At 42.5% G+C, this 18835-nt stretch overlaps 1 protein-coding gene across 1 annotated transcript; it reads right to left on the bottom strand.

The window, feature by feature from the left end:
• Positions 1–344: 344 nt before the first annotated feature.
• On the bottom strand, positions 345–18381 carry PCBP2 (poly(rC) binding protein 2). The gene is made up of 15 exons (XM_042946686.1): positions 18293–18381; positions 15773–15914; positions 15193–15216; positions 15069–15101; positions 14580–14696; positions 12937–13068; positions 11772–11936; positions 10713–10775; positions 8780–8872; positions 7609–7650; positions 6278–6350; positions 5737–5775; positions 4739–4794; positions 3667–3836; positions 345–1031 (listed from the first exon to the last, which is right to left on the bottom strand). The coding sequence occupies exons 2-15, from the start codon at positions 15839–15841 to the stop codon at positions 680–682; spliced, it is 1428 nt and encodes a 475-aa protein (XP_042802620.1). The 5' UTR covers positions 15842–15914; positions 18293–18381; the 3' UTR covers positions 345–679.
• Positions 18382–18835: the final 454 nt, after the last annotated feature.

The raw sequence follows: 18835 nt of genomic DNA, 5'->3' as shown, positions 1-18835 counted from the left end.
TATTGGCAAGGTAAGGGATTTTAGAAGTCAGAGAAACTGTTCTCACTAAAGAATCTTAATGGCAATTATGGAAGACCCTCAGGATTTAATCTGCTGCAGGCCCATCTCCTTTTGTGGGGAATGACAAAGGACGACAACTAAATTAACCAGGGATACAAACAAGCCCGAGTCAGTTTTATACAATCCCTAAATTGAGTAGCCACAGGTCACAAGCTCCCCACCCCTTTACCCTTCACAGCACACAATCAACTAAAGTTCTTACTGTGGCAACTTTATTACAGCTAGAAACACAAATCTGGCCAAGAAGGCCTGCTGATAACCATTAAATAATTAAAAAAAAAAAGTTAACGGAGAAGCTTTTATTCATTAACACAGAGCCTAACACATTGTTATATTGCAATGCAGAATAAAGCTACAAAAAAGTAACAGAATGAAAAAGAAGAGCAAGAACTGTGGCTCTAGATAAAGAATTCAACAAGTCAGACTCTGAAACAGGCACTCCGATGAAATGGCCTAAACCTAACCCCAGGTTACCATTGCCCCCACCCCCACCCTGTTATTCCCAAAATAGTAAAAAGGAAACGGTCACAAGCTCACAATTGTTTGGTTCTCACCAATGTTAACAAAGAAAAACAAAATAAACCAAGGAATACTTGAGGGGGTGCCTCAAGATATTCAATCAGTAGGGGGAGAATCTCTGTTTCTCGCCTTTCAGTTTGTTAGTTACACATGGCACGGCAGAGGTGGTGGTGGTGGTAGCTGAAGCCCCGGTACCCTTAGCAGCAGACACAACATTTAGAGCCAGGAGAGGGATGGGTTTCATGCCAAGCAGACTGGAGACACAAGGGGCGGTCGGAAGAGGGTTGGGGAGGCTGGAGGGTGCGTCGGAGGTCCCCGCTGTGGCGAGCGAGGGGGTGGTGGTGGAGGAGGAAGAAGAAGAAGAAGGGGTGGAGGGTTGAGAGAGGTTGATGCTGAGGTGATCAGGGATCGTGACGGAGGCTGCCTGGGAGGAGGGTTTAGCGTTTTCTAAACTGTAACAGAGGAAAAAAAGGAACAAAAAAAAAAGGGTGGGTGGAAGGGAAGACCACAAAAGGGAAAAAGTACAGGACAAAAACTGCTTGTTATCAGTTAAGTGCCTCTGGTTGCACATTAGGAAGACCTAATACCAACTTGTGATAAGCTACCTTTCTTTAAGTCTGTGTCCCACCCTCTAAAAATGTATACTTTGCCAAATTCCATTCCACGATGCTATTTAAAACTGCTATGGTGAAGGAAAAGCTGACAGACTGAGAAAAGAAATCACACAGAGGACACTTCCGTGTATCTGACACATGAATCCAACTCAGGAGTCAAAGGATTTCAAAGTAGAAAATGAAAGAATACTTGTATCAATCTCCAAACAAAGAACAAATGTCTCTCACCCACCAATCACTTGTGAAGCTGTGGAATGTTATTATACAGAATTAGAAAATTTTCCCCTTTGCACTGAAGTTTGCTTCCATCTCCACAGCAAACTAACCAATATATCACGATGGGAAAGGACAAGAAACCAAAGTAGGTCACTAATTTCAAAACTTTAAAGAATGTAGCATTTTCAAAGAAAAATGCTGAGAACAGAAGTATAGATAAGAACTAGGAAAGCTTCATTTCTGGTAGGAGGAGGGGGTGAGAAAAAAAGCCTTTTGTTTTTGACTGATCATACTTCTAATAGAGACCTTACAGAACTGGAACATACTTCTGCACTGCTGAAAACCTCATTTAAAAATATAAAAATACGCCTCTATTCTTAAAATAAACTCTAAATAATAGTAATGACCTGGCAGCTCCCAAATGCCTGCATGTTTCTAAAGCAGAACTGCAGTATTTGCTGAGAACTGTCTGGACAACCTGCCCCACAAGTTTAACTCTTTAAGGGCAGGGACCCTCCTCTTAAGATTCCATTTTGTTTACCGAAGTCCAGAGACCCTTACAATCCATAAAGCAGGGGATAAAGAAAGGACTCAGACTGACAGAATAAGAGCAGAAACACTCAGACTCCATTACTGAAAGCAGAGAAATCTTTCTTGCCTGGTAGTAAAACTAGTTTCCTTTTTGTATTCAAACTGGGCCAAGATGGGGAAGTGAAGCGTATGCTTTGTGCATGTAGTCTTTGCTTCGGTGTTAAATGAAGCTTTAAAAAGTTGTAACACAAATTCAGTTTGGACAGTTTCATTAAATAGGATGACTCTAAATAACCAGCCATTCAATAAAATAAGGATGATCCTGAAAAGAGTGACTGAATCAGGAAACTCTGGTGAAGTTCTGGTTCCTTCCAATGTAGACACTGACCCAGGTACAGGAGTCAAACAAACCACTTCCATTTAAGCACTACCTGACAATATTCAGAGCAAGCCTACCCAAGCAGAAGAAAGCCATCTCCAGCTTCCAAGAACATGATTATCGCCACTTAACTCCTCCCCATACCCCAATTAGAAACAAGACAACAAACCTTTGCAAACAGCCTATGCAGAAAGTTTACCACCATTTCACACTGAAATGTTAAGAATCTGATGTGCTTGGTACAAGAAAGCAGATCTAGACACAAAAAAGTCTTTTTCTACATAAATACTAGTAAGTACCTCAAGACATTAAAAGGCTTCAGGCAAAAGTCAAAACCACTGGGGAATTGATAAATTCTTAACCAGGAGATAAAAGACAATGGAATAAATACAAAGCCAGTGACTATAAATGTAATATGGACTTCATTTGTATGAATTCCTTTCCCCTGAACTCTTAACACCTTTTATGCGCAACAAAGACTGAATAGTTTTAACAGAGGTAAACGACAACTAGACAAAAATCTACAGAAAAAGGATGGCTAAGCCCCTTGGGCAATGGCTAACTGGCTTAGAATGTTAGTAAGCAATTAAAAACATGACTTAAGCACTTGTGCTGAGAAAGCAAGAAATATAAATGCCTTGTAGAATGCCCACTGGAATGGTCCTGCTACAACTATCTTGTGTGGTAACATCAGCTCGGTTTGGTAAAGAAAAATGAAACCTCAGAAGTCATTAAGGTATGAGATGGTGGGAGAAAAAAAAAAAAAGAAAGAAAGAAAACATACTAGACATTTCTGAAATATTCCCAAACCTATGCCTCCCCTTTCCCACAAGCTGTGAACAATGGAACACATTTGCAATTTGAGAAAAATGGATGTTTTCAGAGTAAGTGGTAATGGTTGCTTCCCAGAAACTACCTTGCTGTCACACATTTTTCTTGTATCAATTAGGGCGTTTTGGAGACTAAACCCAATCAATGAAAGAAATATTGGTCTATGATACATACAGCAAAAGACCTACATTTGGTTTTAAGTCACTATAGGTGCTCTGGTCAGAGCACTATTCTGCTAGTGAAGTCATACTCTTTCCACTCCTAAAAACAGCAAGTCAAATGCAAGCCTTCTGTCCCCCTCCCCCATACAATTTTATTACAATCTGGTTACTTTCTCTGCTACACTAAAAATGGATTAAGGTAGGGCTAGACTTAAACTTTATTGCCATCTCCACCCATCCCCACTCCCATCCCCCAAATACTCCCACATTTAGTAATACATTGTAGCTTTCCCCAAAACACACATTACTTGTGTTGCCACCAACAAGACAAAAAAGGCAGGGAGGGAACCCTTACCTGACATTGATTAGATATTGAGCCAGGCTAATGCTGGCAGCAGATCCAGTGATGGTAACCTGCCTATCAGTAGATCCTTCCACTGGGTTCGCAATTTTGATCTGCGCCCCAGACATCTGACGGATCTCATTGATTTTGGCGCCTTGGCGCCCGATTATGCAGCCAATCAACTTAAGGAAAAAAAACAAGGCACACCAAATTAAGAATTGCATGGCTAGGTCCAAGAATTCCATCCTACCCCTCCAGCCTTTTATAGCTCCAGTCCATGATAATGGGAACAGAAACTACTATCTGCATTCTACACACTCTACTCACTCCTGATTTAAAAACTTGAGTTATAGACTGCATCTCAACTTGTGCCCTATTGTTTTGTCTGACCACTAACAGGTCAGAGCCAACTCTCAGCTGACTGACTCCTAGTAACATCAGCTTATTTCCTCAGGGTACTAACTAGACAAAATAAAACAGGCAACATCGTAACAAACCAGTTTATCATGGCAAGGGACAATAAAGGTCTCTGGTTTTTGGCAACAAAGATGCCAAATTCATCCTATGATTACCATTTTAATACACCGGTAAGAATTCTGGCTAATTTCGAATGCTTTTCCTTCAGAAAAAAGTAAAAACTTGGGTCTCCATTCATACTGTCTGATACTGTACACTAATAAAGTGATACTGAACACATTTAATGTAGATAGTGAGACTGAGAAACTGAGGTAATTATTTTATTATTCTCACAATTTAAATAACCACATGTGGTTAGTGACTATTATGCTGGACAACACAGAACATTGAACTGCTGCTTTAAGTATAAGGCTTCAGATTATACAAGAAGCCAAGGCCGATGGGATATTCTATCTGAAACAAAAAAGGTTCTTTCTGCCTCATGAAACCTCAACACAATAGTGTTATCAATTTTCTCCACCAGTTTTCATTCAGATTCTACATACTTTAAAATTTTTAATTTGGGATCTTTTTTAAAAAACCCATTTTCTTCCCTAGGTCTTGTAAGTGGCATGACACTGCATCAACACTCTTTTTTATCCCATGAAACCCTATTAACTATACTTACATCGTTTGGAATGGTGAGTTCATGAGAAGTAGTCTGAGCAGATGCATCCAAACCTGCTAAAAGACAGAAGAGAGCAAGGAAGTTCAATGCAAAGCATACAAACCCCCCACTGATTTGCACATTAACCTAACAGAAGGAAACAAACTGGAAACCCAGCATTGGCTGTTGGGATTCATCACTAACTTGGAAGCCTCCAAAGAGGAAAGAGGGGAAAGGGTACAGAAATAATGCTGGAAAGGTTCCTCTGTACACTCAGAAGAGCTGATTTCATGCCATTTCCTGCAAAGCCCAGCCTATTAGCATATAAGGGGATGGAAGCAAGGGGCAAGGGAATGTAGTATACTCAAAAAGGACCAAAATCTAACCAAGTCCTTCTGCACTGCTCCCCTTTTCTGCTTAGGATTTCCTGCTGCTGTTGTGTTCCAATTTTATCTCACCTGATGCTCACTAGCACCAGTGCCAATATCATGCCTGTTACTGGGTACCATGGGCTTTTGGCACACATGCAGAGTTGCTTTAAATATACCTGTATCAGATTAACACCTCCCCCAATCCTAACCTACACTTGAAGGTCAGAGAGAATGAAATGGCAGCCAGGTGAGGAAAGTTTATTTCTCCAGATTTATTCCCTGTCTTTTGCTCAATTGCTCAGTAATTTGTTCTGGTTTTTATTTTGTTTTCCAAAGAAAAAGAAAAAAATCCCATTAGCAAACACTCATACCCATCAATAATACTGACATCTGGACCCAACCAGGTCAGCTGGCTAACTCTCAAAGCTAGTCTTGCTCTCAGCTGTGGCTGCTAAACTCAACATTTTTAGAAGGGGGTTGGCCAGATCCATCAAGGGACCCTCAGGGGCACCAGGCCCACCCCTTTGCTCTCTCAGCTCCTTTCTGCCATGTGCATGTTGCTGGTATGTCATGGGCAGTGAAACAAGACTCCCACCAGTTTATTAATATAACAGTAGAATACTACAGATTTTTTTTTTTAATCATTACCCCAATAGCCTTTCACCTCTGGAGAGCTGGATTCAATGCCTGTTAAGATACAAGTGAAAATGAGTTTGGTGGTCTCATCCTAACCCTATCGGACAAGTTATTCCTTATACAGAAAAAAAAAACCCCAAAAACAAAACAAAACAAAAACAACTACACAATTTGGCACAAATGGATTCTCTACCCAGATCTGTGAATAGCTGGTGGAGAGAAAGGGGGTGCCAATCAGATCAAAGGGGCAGCAGTGAGGATGGGTTAGAAGAAATATCAGCCTACCCTTTGCCTGACAAGCATCCCCAGACCTCACCCCAAACCTTCCAGGGCCTTTTTTTATTTTATTTTTTATTAGAATAACTCACCCCAAATGAAAACCAAGTTAACAAACACATTACCTCTTTCAGTTTAGCGATAGAAGACAGGCAAGTTTAAACCAGCAGGATGCTGGGTAATGAAGTATGTTTTAAACAGATGTCAAACTGAGACCTTGGGGCTGGCCTCTGTCTTGCACTACACCTTACAGAAATAAACACTGAGGTATCCATACCACTGAATCCGGTGTTGCCATGCGTCATGGGAAAATGAGACTGTTGCATTGCCAACTGGTGCAGCTTGGTCAACTGCAGGGAGGAAACAGGAGAGGTTGGCATTAGAAGAGTAAGAGAGCCAGGGCTCACGCACATTCAAATTTGAAAATGCAGAGCTCCTGATCCCCAAAGTTGACTCTACTACTCAAACTACAACATAGGATGGGGCTTATACCACAATCCTGGGGATGGGGCAAAATATGAAGGTAAGGGTTAGAAATAGAAAGGGCACAGTAAAGAGAATGAATGCATTTTGGGTGTGTGAAAGAAAAGCAGCAGCACCTGCCCAACAACCATCCCCTTGTGGGCTACTTAATGAAGGTGTTTGCAGCCATTGCAACAGTTGCCCCAGGGACAAGCACAGACAGGCTAGGTAAACAAACTGTGCAGTGGTGCTAGGGAAACACACCATGCAGGATTCTGTCATTATCAGGAGGAGGGAAGGAGATGAGGGGGCAGGGAGACTGCAAGGAGGAGAAAGATTAAGATGAAACCAAACTGGACTCAGCACCCCCTCACCAAAAGATTTCTACAGCGTTTCTTCTTCACCTATATATACACTACCCTGGCAGTTCTACAACAATCCCTCCTCAAGGCTACTTTCTCTCTTGGGCCAAACACTAACCAAGAACCAAACCCAAGTTCCCAAGTCTAATGCTCAGCACCTGAAAGGGTTAGTAATGATAGAGAAAAGTGCAGAAAGAAAATGCCCTTAAAGGAAATCTGAATACCAGCACTTTTAAGTAGGAGTTTTTAGTGGCAAGAAAGGTTTTATGGAGTTGAATTCCCAAATATTCAGCTTCTTATTCTTCCCTGTGTAAATAAGCCCCTTTTCCACCCCTCCAGATGCTTTTTAAATTGTCACCTCAAATTGAGGAGTACAGTACCCAAGGGCAAACCCAACCTCCCACTCCTCCCCCACAGAAAGGACTCCATGAAGAGATGCAGTCAGTCCACTGTCAATTTAGACTGTGCCCTGGAATAACAAATGATAATACACCACAGAACATTTCTTTTTTAGACACAGTAATCTGGAAAACAGGATAAAACAGAATCTAATAATTTGCTGGATTATAATTTCCAGTGATTATATTATCAGAAGGCAAACAAGGTGCTACTATGCCCTAATTACAGATTATTTAAGGGCCAAAAGATGGGGTTCACCTTGTGAGGAAAACAATACTCCATATGCTTAAGACCCAACTCACTTCTGCCTATGTGGAAGAAAGAGTGAGACAATTTTGGATGGGAAAGGGAACTTTTCAAAACAAGAAGTGAAAACAAAACTTACATCTGGCTGTGGAATGGCATACTGTCCTTGAATGGTATAGGCCTACAAAAGGAGGAAAACAGTTCCTATTAAAAAAAACCAATCAGGGACAGCCACCCAGAGGGAGAGGGGGAGACAGATTTCAACTAGCCAGGAAGCCAGAGTTGAACTAAAGATGGGGGAGGCCACAGATTGAGGCAGTAGATGGTATCTCACAAATACAGTCAGACCTGAGTTGGCTTTCTTTGAAACCTAAATATGATGACTTATTCCAGGAGGCCTATGAAGGGAGCCAAGTTCCCTGCAATCAAAGGCAAAATACACATTTGTTTCTTAATGAAAAGGTGGGAAGTGGATTAAGGAATGCCTCGATTGACCAAGCCCCCTTTCTCCCTCTGTACAAGACAGCCTAGGAGGAAAATGGTCTCTTCCCTCAACCACCCCAACCCTTATGCCAATCATGGTGACATGAATGTTTGTATCTGCATAAACCTATACAGCATGTTCTATAACACTTCCCTTTCCCTATCTAATTTTTTTCTACATCTGCCTAAAGACCTTAAGTGCACTAGAAGCTAGTTTAATCCCTAACACTAGGGAGCTGATCACAGGAACACAAATAAATAAAATAAATCACTGTGTTCTAAATCCTGCACCTTCTCCCACCTCCCACTCCATAAAAGGCACTTGCAGCTCCCACTACACCCTCCTCCCCCCACACCATAACCTCCGAAAAGGGAGCTGGGTCTTCAGGGCAATGGGGTGGGGGACAAGGAGGAACAGGAAGGGAGGGGAAGGAGTGGCTGGTTAACAGGATGTGAAGCTTTTCACATCACAGTGGCCAGTACCCCCAAAAGTGCACCCAGGTGGGGGGGTGGGAAGGTGAAAATGGGATAGGAAGAGTGGGAGATGGGGAAGAAGGGTTGAACAACAAAAAAAGGAAAAAAAAAAAAAAAAAAAGGAAAAAAAAAAAGGAAAAAAAAAAAAAAAAAGAAAAAAAAGAGTTGGTGTTACCATCTGGTGGGCTACGCGGCCTGTGTGAAATGAGGTGGGGGGGGTCAGTCCAGGTCCCCGTGGACAGGTGGTGTCCACAGCACAAAAATCACCAGCGCCACTGGCCCCCCGCGTGTTGGCAGTCTCGGCTGAGGCGGAAGGATTGAGTGAGCCTTGGAGACTGAACATCCCCTCTCACCTCTAGAGGTGGTCCCTCCAGGTCAGGGTTGAGGCACATGGACGGGGTGGTGTGGGGAAAGCTCGCACTGTCGCTGCCTGTGCTGTACCTGTCCTGTGGATAAATAGAGGATTTCAGTCTCCAGGGCTGTCAATCCGGCACCTTGTCACCAGCATGAAATTCACACAAAAAAAGTTGTTTAATTTTTTCTTTTCCTTTAAAAAGGAGCTCACGACACAATTTGAAACGAGCTGCAATCAGTGAATTTAAAAAAAAAAAGTTACCTTGTGGCAGGTATCACACTGCACAATTGGGCTATTTTCAGTAAGAATGAAGGGGTGGGGCAACAGAGCTGATGCCAGCTACTGGTCACTGTGGGATTAAGTTGAACCCCTATAGAGCCCACTTTTGTCACAAAGGAACAAAAGATACAGGTCCATCTGTGGACGTTGCATAAATGGGTCCATTTAAAAAGGCCCGTGGGAATAATAAGGGCCACTCATGAAAGAAGCTGCAAGCCTTTAGAGGGTGGTCAACTGAATAAAGGGTGGGGGAGGGTGGGGGGGAAGCAAAGAGGTAAGAAGGGGGAGGTGGAAAGAGGAGGAAAGGAAAGGGAAATGAATTATAGAGAATTGCTGCTATGCAGCATGGGACTCTTTACAATCCCAAATGGGAGTGGAAGAATCCAGAAGAGCAGGAACATGGAGTTCCTGGGGAGAAGGGAAAACTCCTAAGGCTAAGCCTCCTTGCTATACTATACTGACTCTGGGCCTTTGTTTATCCTGCCTATCCAGACTGTCGGAACCCTTTGACCAATCCAGTTTCTATAAAGCAAGGTACTACACTGTCTCAAGCTAATACTGTGACATGATTAATTTCTTGTGAAAGCTCCCAGAAGCACATGACAAACTAAGTCCCCAAATTCTTGTTCAGTTTTATGCCAACTCAAAATAGAATGTGAATGGGATGGACTTCGTTTAGGCTTCCCCCAATTCAAACACAAGATGGAACTAATTAAGTGTGCTTGTAACAGGCCAGCCCCTCATCGGGAAAAGGCATTTTGAACAATGTACTTGCTTGCTTAGGCAGCCACCAAAATGAAGGTCACTATTTCAACCTGAACCCCAACATTTAAAAAACTGACCTACCTACTCCTCAAATACTAACAACAAAGCATAAAACTACCATGGGTCTAACCCGTGCTCTTGTCATAAAAATCTAACTTCAGAATAAACCATATGCCAAAGATCAAGAGTTTAGGTGGGTGAAGTAGAAAGAGGCCAAGGGGGTGCTTTGGTGTTCTTACTCTAACACCAAAGGTCATAGCACCACAGCCCAACATGCTCTCCCCCTTCTATTCTTGCACACTGAACCCTTACCCCGGGCTGGTTTCAGTTATGCCATGTGGGTTCAAACCAGCTTATGAGGTTAAGAGTCTGGGGGAACAACACACTGGAGTTTGGGAGTGAAGGGGTAGGAGTAGGGGAGGTGAGGTGGGGGGGGAGGGGAAGTTTGTAGGACACTCAAGTTTAGGAACCCCCCAATTTTGAGACCACCATCCAGAATCTCCTTCAGAGGTCCAATCCTTTGCTACTTTTATTCAGACCTCTAAAGAACACCCCACACATTAAAAAGCATGGATGGGGTGGGGGGGGAAGGGAAAGAAGTAGTGACACCAAGGCAATTTAACCCTTTCTTCTAACCCAACCCACCTTAAATTACCAAGTAAATTACCTCTTCCGAGTGCCTACAAAACTCCCATTGCCTGCTAAAAATTAAGAGCTTGGCATTCAGAGCTTTCTCCAGTACAAAAAATAAAACTAAAAGCAGGTCAAACTATGGCCAGAGTATAGGTTTCAGCAAGCATGCAGAGTGGCCTGGTGTGCTGCTGGCAAAGTTTACATTTCAAATATAATCCTTGTTCATTGTAGCCCACCAATAAGAATTTTCTTACCTGACCACCTGCAAAGATGACTGGAGAACTGGACGGCTTGGGCCGGTACGGGATGGTCACGCCCTTCGGGGGGACTGGGAGAGAGTCAGAGGGGAAAAAAACAAAAAGAGATAAGGTTTCAAAGCTGCTTCAGCTGTGTGGCTTAAGCTCACACAGGTCAGTTATATTAAAAACTGTATTAATTTCCATCCCCTCACCTACCAACGTTGTCTCTGGCTAGATCTAATCTCAAATCATCTGCAGTTATTTGCCTTTAAAGCAGTAAGATGGGTCCGTGGACTACACAGCTCACACTAATTCTCATCAAGGCAGATTCCCCTGTAATAATTTACGCATTATTTCCATGTTTTCAAATAAAACTAATGAACATGACAAACCTCTATGTGTATATATGAAGTTGGTAATTTAGGATCTTACATTTTGGCCTAAACAGGAAATGAAATAAAGTACCCAAATATTATGCCTAGAGAAATATACACGGTAAGTAGTTCAAAGGCTCGATCAACATTTTCCTAAATTCTACTGGAAAATCCTTTTCTCATGAATATAGGAACATCTCAATGGCAGTTCTAAATGTTTTATTTTCCCTTAATTTTGCTATTCTTGTTTTAACTGGATAGCATATACTACCAGGACCTCACAAATTATTCATAAACACCATCACAGGTAAGTTTTTTTTCATATAGAAAGATTTTGAATATAATCCTGCCTTAAAACATGGAAATTAATTTGAAGAATACGTCAAAGTTGCACATAGCCAAAATACTGTAATCCAAAAGGCAACTTAACTCAGTTTCTCTGGAACCCAGTTACATATTTTGTCCACTCAGACCAAGTAGTGAATCTTCCCCTACCAACCCTGCTAGAATTGCTGTAAACCAAAAGATCAGGGCTGCTTAACAGTTTCTATTTTTGCTCAGACTATAAGAAAGGGGGGGGGGGGGGGGGAGGAAAATATGAACTCACGGAACCTCTTCCCCACCCCCACTGGAGGCTTCTAACAGCTTCACCTAATTCTAGTCTTACTAAATATAGATCAGTCTGTCTCCCTACAATCACCCTCCCCCCATTCTCAGCATGAGCCTGAGGGCTTACCTCCAACATGACCACGCAGATCTGTTTCACACACTCAATGATGGATTGCGGAATGCCAGCAATAGTGATGGCCCGCTCAGTTGAGTTGGGGAGCATATCCCCTGCCACCTGGACCTGAGCCCCTGTACTCTTTGGGGTAGAAAGAAAATTTTTAAAAATCAGAGAAAAACGATTCATGCTCTTCCAATTCCCCAAGCAGTAATTCTACAGCAGCGATACTTATCCCATTTCCTATTTTACCCTTTTTATCCTCCCTTCCCACTCTTCCCTTATTCCAGATAGGACTGTTTAATCACAGTTATAAATAAATTAGCCTCTGGAAGTCAGTAACAGCCTAAATTTAAGCTGCTCTCAAGAAAAAGGTCCTACTAGATAGTTTTCTTTCAGCTAATGACAGCTTCGTAAGCCATCAAAGTCCCCACAAATATCACCCACTTTTCATTCTTTTATTAAACAAATATTTATATAACGCCCCTTCTATGCACCAGGCACCATTCCAGGTTGCTTGGAATACATCAAACAAAACCAAAATCCCTGCTCTTCTGGCATGCACAATATGATCCCAAAAACTCCTTTAGAAGCCATTCAAATTTCATTCCAATATCCAATTTAGTAACTCCCAGATACTATTAAAAGCTTCCGTAATTCAATGTAAATTCCAGCCTAAAAGGGAGCAGGATTACAACTACATCCTAATATACTTTCCTGTTTTCCCCTTGCTATTTAGGTGTTTGGCCAAGGAAAATATTTGCTGTCATTCCATATCAAACTCTAATCTCTTCAGACACACAAAAAAAGCATATAATCTCATGGAAAAATTGCCAAATGAAAAATAGAAACAGATCATCTGCAACAGAAATTCTGGTTAACCTTCTGTCTTACTGTTAAGTTATATGAATTGTAAAAACAAAACCAAAAAACAAAAACCATCCTACACATTATTTATATACACGTGTCAACTGTGTAATACTTTTCTTCCCAATACACAATTAAATCATAATCGTCTAGGACTACTACTTTAATAACAACCTTCATTGCAAACGTTAACTTTTCCAAGCCATACTAAGAGCTATTAACAGAGAAAGCCACATTTAGAATAAACATTTTCAAGACCACAAAAGTCACCAACCTCTCGTATTTCCTTGATCTTGCAACCACCTTTCCCAATGAGAGAGCCACACTGACTAGCAGGGACCACCAGCCTCAGGGTTACTGGGGGTCTACTGGCAGCTGTGCTATTGGTCATAGAGCTGCTGATGTCCTTCAAAAAGAAATGAGAACACAAGAATCTAAGTTTAAGCAGATCCCTGGGACCTACAACTGCTATAAAAGAACCATTTAACCTTTTAAGGGACGTTTCAGTCATGATCTACCATCAACAAAAGTTCAAATATTACCCCCTCCACCCCCAAAACAACTATTTCCTTAAAGATAAAAACACCTACAAACTTCCTCTGATTATCCCTAAATACAGTTTCTTTCATGGAGGAAGAAAAGTGTTTGTTTTGGAAATCAGAATTGACTGTAAAGGGAAACAATATCAAAGTCAAAATTAAAACATTCAGATGAAACAATGCAACCCCAAATTCAAATAACCAATTCTGTTCTCTTAGAAAATTAGAAAGATTAAGCAAGTGTTTCTATTTGTTTTAATTTCTTGGTAAAATCACCATTATATAAACAATGAAACTGAGGCCAAGTACTCGTCCCAATCACATCTAAAAAGCTGTAGATTTGAAATTAAAGGACTGTATTGGCTCCAAAGCCCACTGTCTTTCCCATAATATGCTACTTCCAAAAAGTCATGGTTTTAACCTAGTTAAATTTAGCCCTCTGAAGATTAAGTGGTTTAAACATCACTTCTCAGCCTAATCTCTATGTAGTAGCTAGACCTGAAAAGTGCTTAAACATAAGCCCCTAAAGTCAAGGACATGTTAAAGTACGAATAAATTTTCTGAATGTTTTTTAAGCTTCAAGCTCTGGATTAGCAGAGCCTTGCAGGTCAAAAGATAACATTTCTGATCTTGGCCAGGATAAAATTTCAGGCACCATTAAGTATCCAACCACCAACCAAGCAGCAGCCAATAGCTCTCCTCTGCCTGTGGTGTCAAATGCATGATTAGCAGCATTACTGAAGAGGGGGAGGAGGCTGAAGACCTAGGGCAATGGTTGTAGAGTATCTGAAGGTTGAGGGATCTTGGTGAACAAAAAAACAAAAACAAAACTTCCTTCTGCCAAAAAACTGGCATTGATATTTTTCTTCTGAAAACCTATAAAACATATTCTCTTCCTCCAAGTATAGCTCTGACACAAAGTTATCAGACTGAATTTCTTAAAAATCCCAACTGCACCCAAAGTTGAAAGATATGTTATTTATGGCATATATTAGTGTTCATCAGGGCACCTAACAAAAGCACATTTATTTAAGTTCATTCAACTATAAATTAGAGGACATGAAGTTTACCAATGCAGTACCATCATACCTTCAAAACTACTGGTCAAAAGATAAAAATAAAAAATGGGTTTTCACACTTTTTTTTTTTTTTTTTTTTTTTACATTGAGTCCTCAGTAATAGTCAAGCTAGTCCTTTTAATGATTCAAGTGACTTACGGTTAAATTTTGGGAACACTGAAGAGGAGGTTTGTAAAGGACCCATTTACAGATTTATGATCCAGTCTGGCCTTCAATTGAGAAAGCTCTTAGAAAAATCACTGAGCTATCTAGAAGCTCTTTAAAATGAAGATTCAGGGGGGGAATGAGTGAAAACGAACCTCTTCCAGTTTGTCAATGATCATAGCAAAGGCTTTGAAGATGGCATTAGTGGGTCCAGCCAAAGTGATAATTCTCTCAGGACAATTCCCTTCTGAGATGTTGATACGTGCACCACTCTGGATTAAAAAAACAAAGCCAAGAGGTTAACAGACAAAAAGGTCTGAGCATATACAGATTACACAGCCCCTCCCAAATAAGATGACCAAGGAAGCTACCTATATGCATGATCTTAACACAAGCCAATTTCGGATTTCAAACATTGCTCATGTTTGCCCTCAACACTACAGAAGCTGCCTTAAAGCTTGAATGAATTGAGGCTTATTGGAACTACATTTCCCAGCATATTATGTGATTACAAATAACCAGGCCAGAAAAACACCAGATTCTCCTATTGATTCCTTCTAATTGCTCATTAAATAAAAATTTTGCCTTTAAGGGCTTTTAACAACCCTTAAACTAGCCCCCCATCCCAGCCCCCTATAACTCACCTCCTCACGCATCTTCTTAACTGATTCTCCTTTCTGTAAGAAGAAAAGTCAAGAATGAGCTCCAACCGCTGTTTCAACCAAGACTAACTAAATAGTAATTAGAGTTGAAGTGAAACAGTCTTACCTTTCCGATGATACTGCCAACTTCCTGCAATGGAGAAAACTAGCGTCAAATAAGAGGAAACTCAAGTGTTCATATCATAAAAAGGAATTTTTAACTGTCCAAAACAATGGAAAAACTCAGATTTATTAGGAAGAGAAGTAGGGAGGCTTACTCTCTTCTTTGTTCAAAACATAACTGAAGGTACCAAAGAATACTGAAGGAATAATGATTCAGAAATAATCAAATACTATTCTGTGTTTAACATAACTTATTTTTTGAAGTACCAAACCTGTATAGTTTCCCAAAATTGTCTTGGCAGAGGTTATTTATCACAAGCTACACCAATCTCGATGAGGAAAATCTTATTATCCAGGTATGAGAGTCTTTGGCTCCATCCTCTAGTTAAGCCTTTCCTGCTCAGTGGAGCTTCCTACTAAAGTCTGTCCATTTTCCCACTACACTCTCATCTACTCTGATAGAGAAGACTGCTAAAGCCAGATGCCCCACAGTGCTAATCTGATGAGCTCCAAGATGCATGCCCTCTCTTCCTGGCCTCTCCCCGAGCAGTTACTATGACCCAATTTCCCAAGCTGGTGCATACCTTTCCATGCATAAGTAGCCGGATGGTGAGAGTGACATTTAATCCACCTTCAATCACACCGGTGTCCATGTCGAGCAGTGTTCTGGGGAGCTGGACTTTGAGTGGTCAAGTCTTTGGTCACTGGTGGGGGTGAAGCCAAAAACTGAAATGCAAACATGACCAAAATCAGAAGGGGAAAACAATAGGAGAAATAGTTCCCAAAGTCATTTTCACTGTTACAAATGTTTTTTGACTCTTTTCCTTATATGACAGCCTATCCATCGGGAAGCTTGTATACACCCAGCACAACTGCACTAATGACAACCATTTACAGCTCAGGTTCTGATAGAGTATAGAAAGAGACTCTTCAGTCTGCTGTCCTTAATGGTAAGGTTTCTGCTGACTCTGAGGAGGAGGAAGATTCCTTCAATCCACAATGGTTGCAAAGGAACTGCTGAACGTGCACCAGTTGTCCTTCAACAGAATAAGATTCGACAGGATACAGAAACACCTGGAAATCATGAGGCCAGACCTCAAACTAATCAACTACAGACAGACAGATGACCTTTTGCTTCCCTGTTAAGTAGCACGCTCAGGTTGAGAGCAAGAAAGGACACTTTAAGTTTTCTTACTTGCAGCAATTTCTAGATAAAAAAAAAATTTAGAGATAGCTCACATTACAATTTCAAATGTTGATAGATGACACCAAATAATTTTAATAAGATTTAAATCAACAACCTCACTGAAAATGGCACTATCTGAAAAGCCTCTATGAAGGCTGGGATTCCATATTCCCCTTTGGGAAAAGGCTCAATACATTAAGTACATCCTGAGTCCTTTCTCCCATCCCCTCTCCTGACCCAACTTGATAATCACTCATATTTGAAAATCTGCCTTGCTTCTGCGTATTAATCTTTGTTACCACTCCACCTTTATTCAAATCTATTAAATCTTAAATTTTCTTCCAAAGAAAACAATGAAAATAAAACTACTGCTAAATATTTATTGTATAGTTGTCTTAAGCAACAGCAGGAATAAACCTTTCCTACAGAGAAAGCTCTTTCCCCACCCATCATCTGAAACAATATTCCTAACATTTCTGTCTTGGAATAACTAACCAAACATAGAAAGAGAATTGTGAATATACTTTTTCCTATGATACCTCCTTAGGACCTAATAGCATTAGCTTTAAAAAGGTTCTCCAAAGTTGATAAATTTCACCAGTGAGGTTTTTAGCAACCATCCCTTCGAAAGTCAACATCAATGATCTCTCTTTCAGCTAAGTTTCCCCCTTCACAAACCAGCCACTGTTTTAACTTTGTTCCAACACAAAGCCCATCCCCTAAACACTTAAAATGTTTAAGTTGCTGCCAAATCATTCTGTATATGGCAAACTGCCTTGTGGTTACCTCCAAAATATGATTATTTTAAAAGACAGACTTTGCATCCCCAAAGCACCTCATTCCCCCATTGTCAAAATAGAATTGTTGGCAAAATCCCAGAATTCAACACTTTTCACTCAGGGAAAAACAACAGTGCTGGGGGGGGGCGAGGGAGACTGTTACGTCTTTAAGAATGACTTTTTAATAAGCTAAGGCTAAAAAAAAAAAAAAAAAAAAAAAAAAAAAACTGGCAGTTTAACTCTTTATCCCCACTCAAATGTAACTGGAATCACTTTCAAATACCACAGTAACACAAGTTCAAAAGAGCAGGAACACTGAAAAACCTATTAGAAAGCCATTTCTTGATTAAGGCACAGACGTGCATTTCTAACTCCAAACATCCAAGAATCCCTGTCATTCCTCTCCCGCCTAGGTTAATATAAATGTACCCAATCCCAGAAATCCAGCTGTTAATCCTGCAGTCCATTACCCCTTCTCCTATAAATAGCTCGGCCTGGGTCTATACCGGCAGGCATTTTGTAATTTCAAAATTCGTTACCCCGAGAAAACGTCCTGAATAACTCGGTAACTGGGAGCCCGTTTACCCTTTCTTTAACTCCGCAGGCCCCCTCCCCTCGGTCACCCAAGCATTTTCCAATTAAAAAATGCCCCCCCCATCCCTCCACTAGAAAAGAGAGAAGGGAAAAAAAATAAACGGTTCGGTCGGGGGGGGGCGCTGCGATCCAGGGGGAGGGGCCGGGCTAGTAGCGCCTCCTCGTGTGGCTGCGCCAGCGCCTGACCCCCGCGGGGAGCCGCGCTCACCCGCCCGGCCAGCAAGCCGGCCATCGCCTCCCCCAACCCCCTTCAACCAACAAATCCACCGCCGCCCCCCCTACCGCGCGCGCGCCCTCCTTGACTCCTGCGCAGCCGCCACCGGGAAAAGGCGGGGGGAGGGGGGTAGGCCTTGCGCGAGGCCTACTAGGCCGCGTCTGAGCCAGGGCCTCGCGTGAATGGCCGGCCAGGCAGACTGAGGGGGTAGGCGCTCACGCGGTACTACGCGAGGCCGGGGCTCGTGACGAGGACCGGAGCCCACAGAGAAAGATGGCAAGAGTGGAAAGAAAGCTATAGCCGGGGGCGGAGGGAGAATTTTGAAGCTTACCTGCAGGCGCGAGGCGACTGAGGGGAAAAGGGGAGCGGGCGGGAAGGGGAAGGGCGGGAGGCCGGGGGCGGAACAATAGGGGCGGGCGGGAAGGCGAGGGGGGCCCCGCGGGCGGGCGGAGGAGGAAGGGGGGGGTGGAGGAGGAGGAGGAGGAAGGGGGAAAGAGACCCCGGGGCGGGTGGAGGGCGGCGGAGGGCGGGCGGGCGGGCGGAGGGCGGGCGGGCGGGAGAGGGCGCAGGCTGCGGCTGCTCCGGCTGCTGCCTCTGCTGGTCTGGGAGGGGGACGGGGCGGAGCGGCCCGCTTTCAACCCCGCGCACCCTCCGACCCCGGAAGCGCTAACCGCCCCGGGGGCCGGCGAGGCGACTGCGTCGTCCAAACCTTCCCCACGCAATGCGGACGGCCTCCCTACAGCCTAGAGCGGCTCCGTGGACAGCGTCGGCACCAACGAGACAATACCTTGTAGCCGATGGCTAAGTCTATGATAGAGCGGCAGCGTAAGAACAGGGAGGAAGTTAGTGGCCCCTAGCGGAAAGATTGGAAATC

The sequence above is a fragment of the Panthera leo genome, chromosome B4 (assembly GCF_018350215.1).
Source record: "Panthera leo isolate Ple1 chromosome B4, P.leo_Ple1_pat1.1, whole genome shotgun sequence".
Lineage (NCBI taxonomy): Eukaryota > Metazoa > Chordata > Mammalia > Carnivora > Felidae > Panthera > Panthera leo.
The sequence above is the reverse complement of the archived record's forward strand: the minus strand, read 5'-3'. Positions and strand labels throughout refer to the sequence as shown.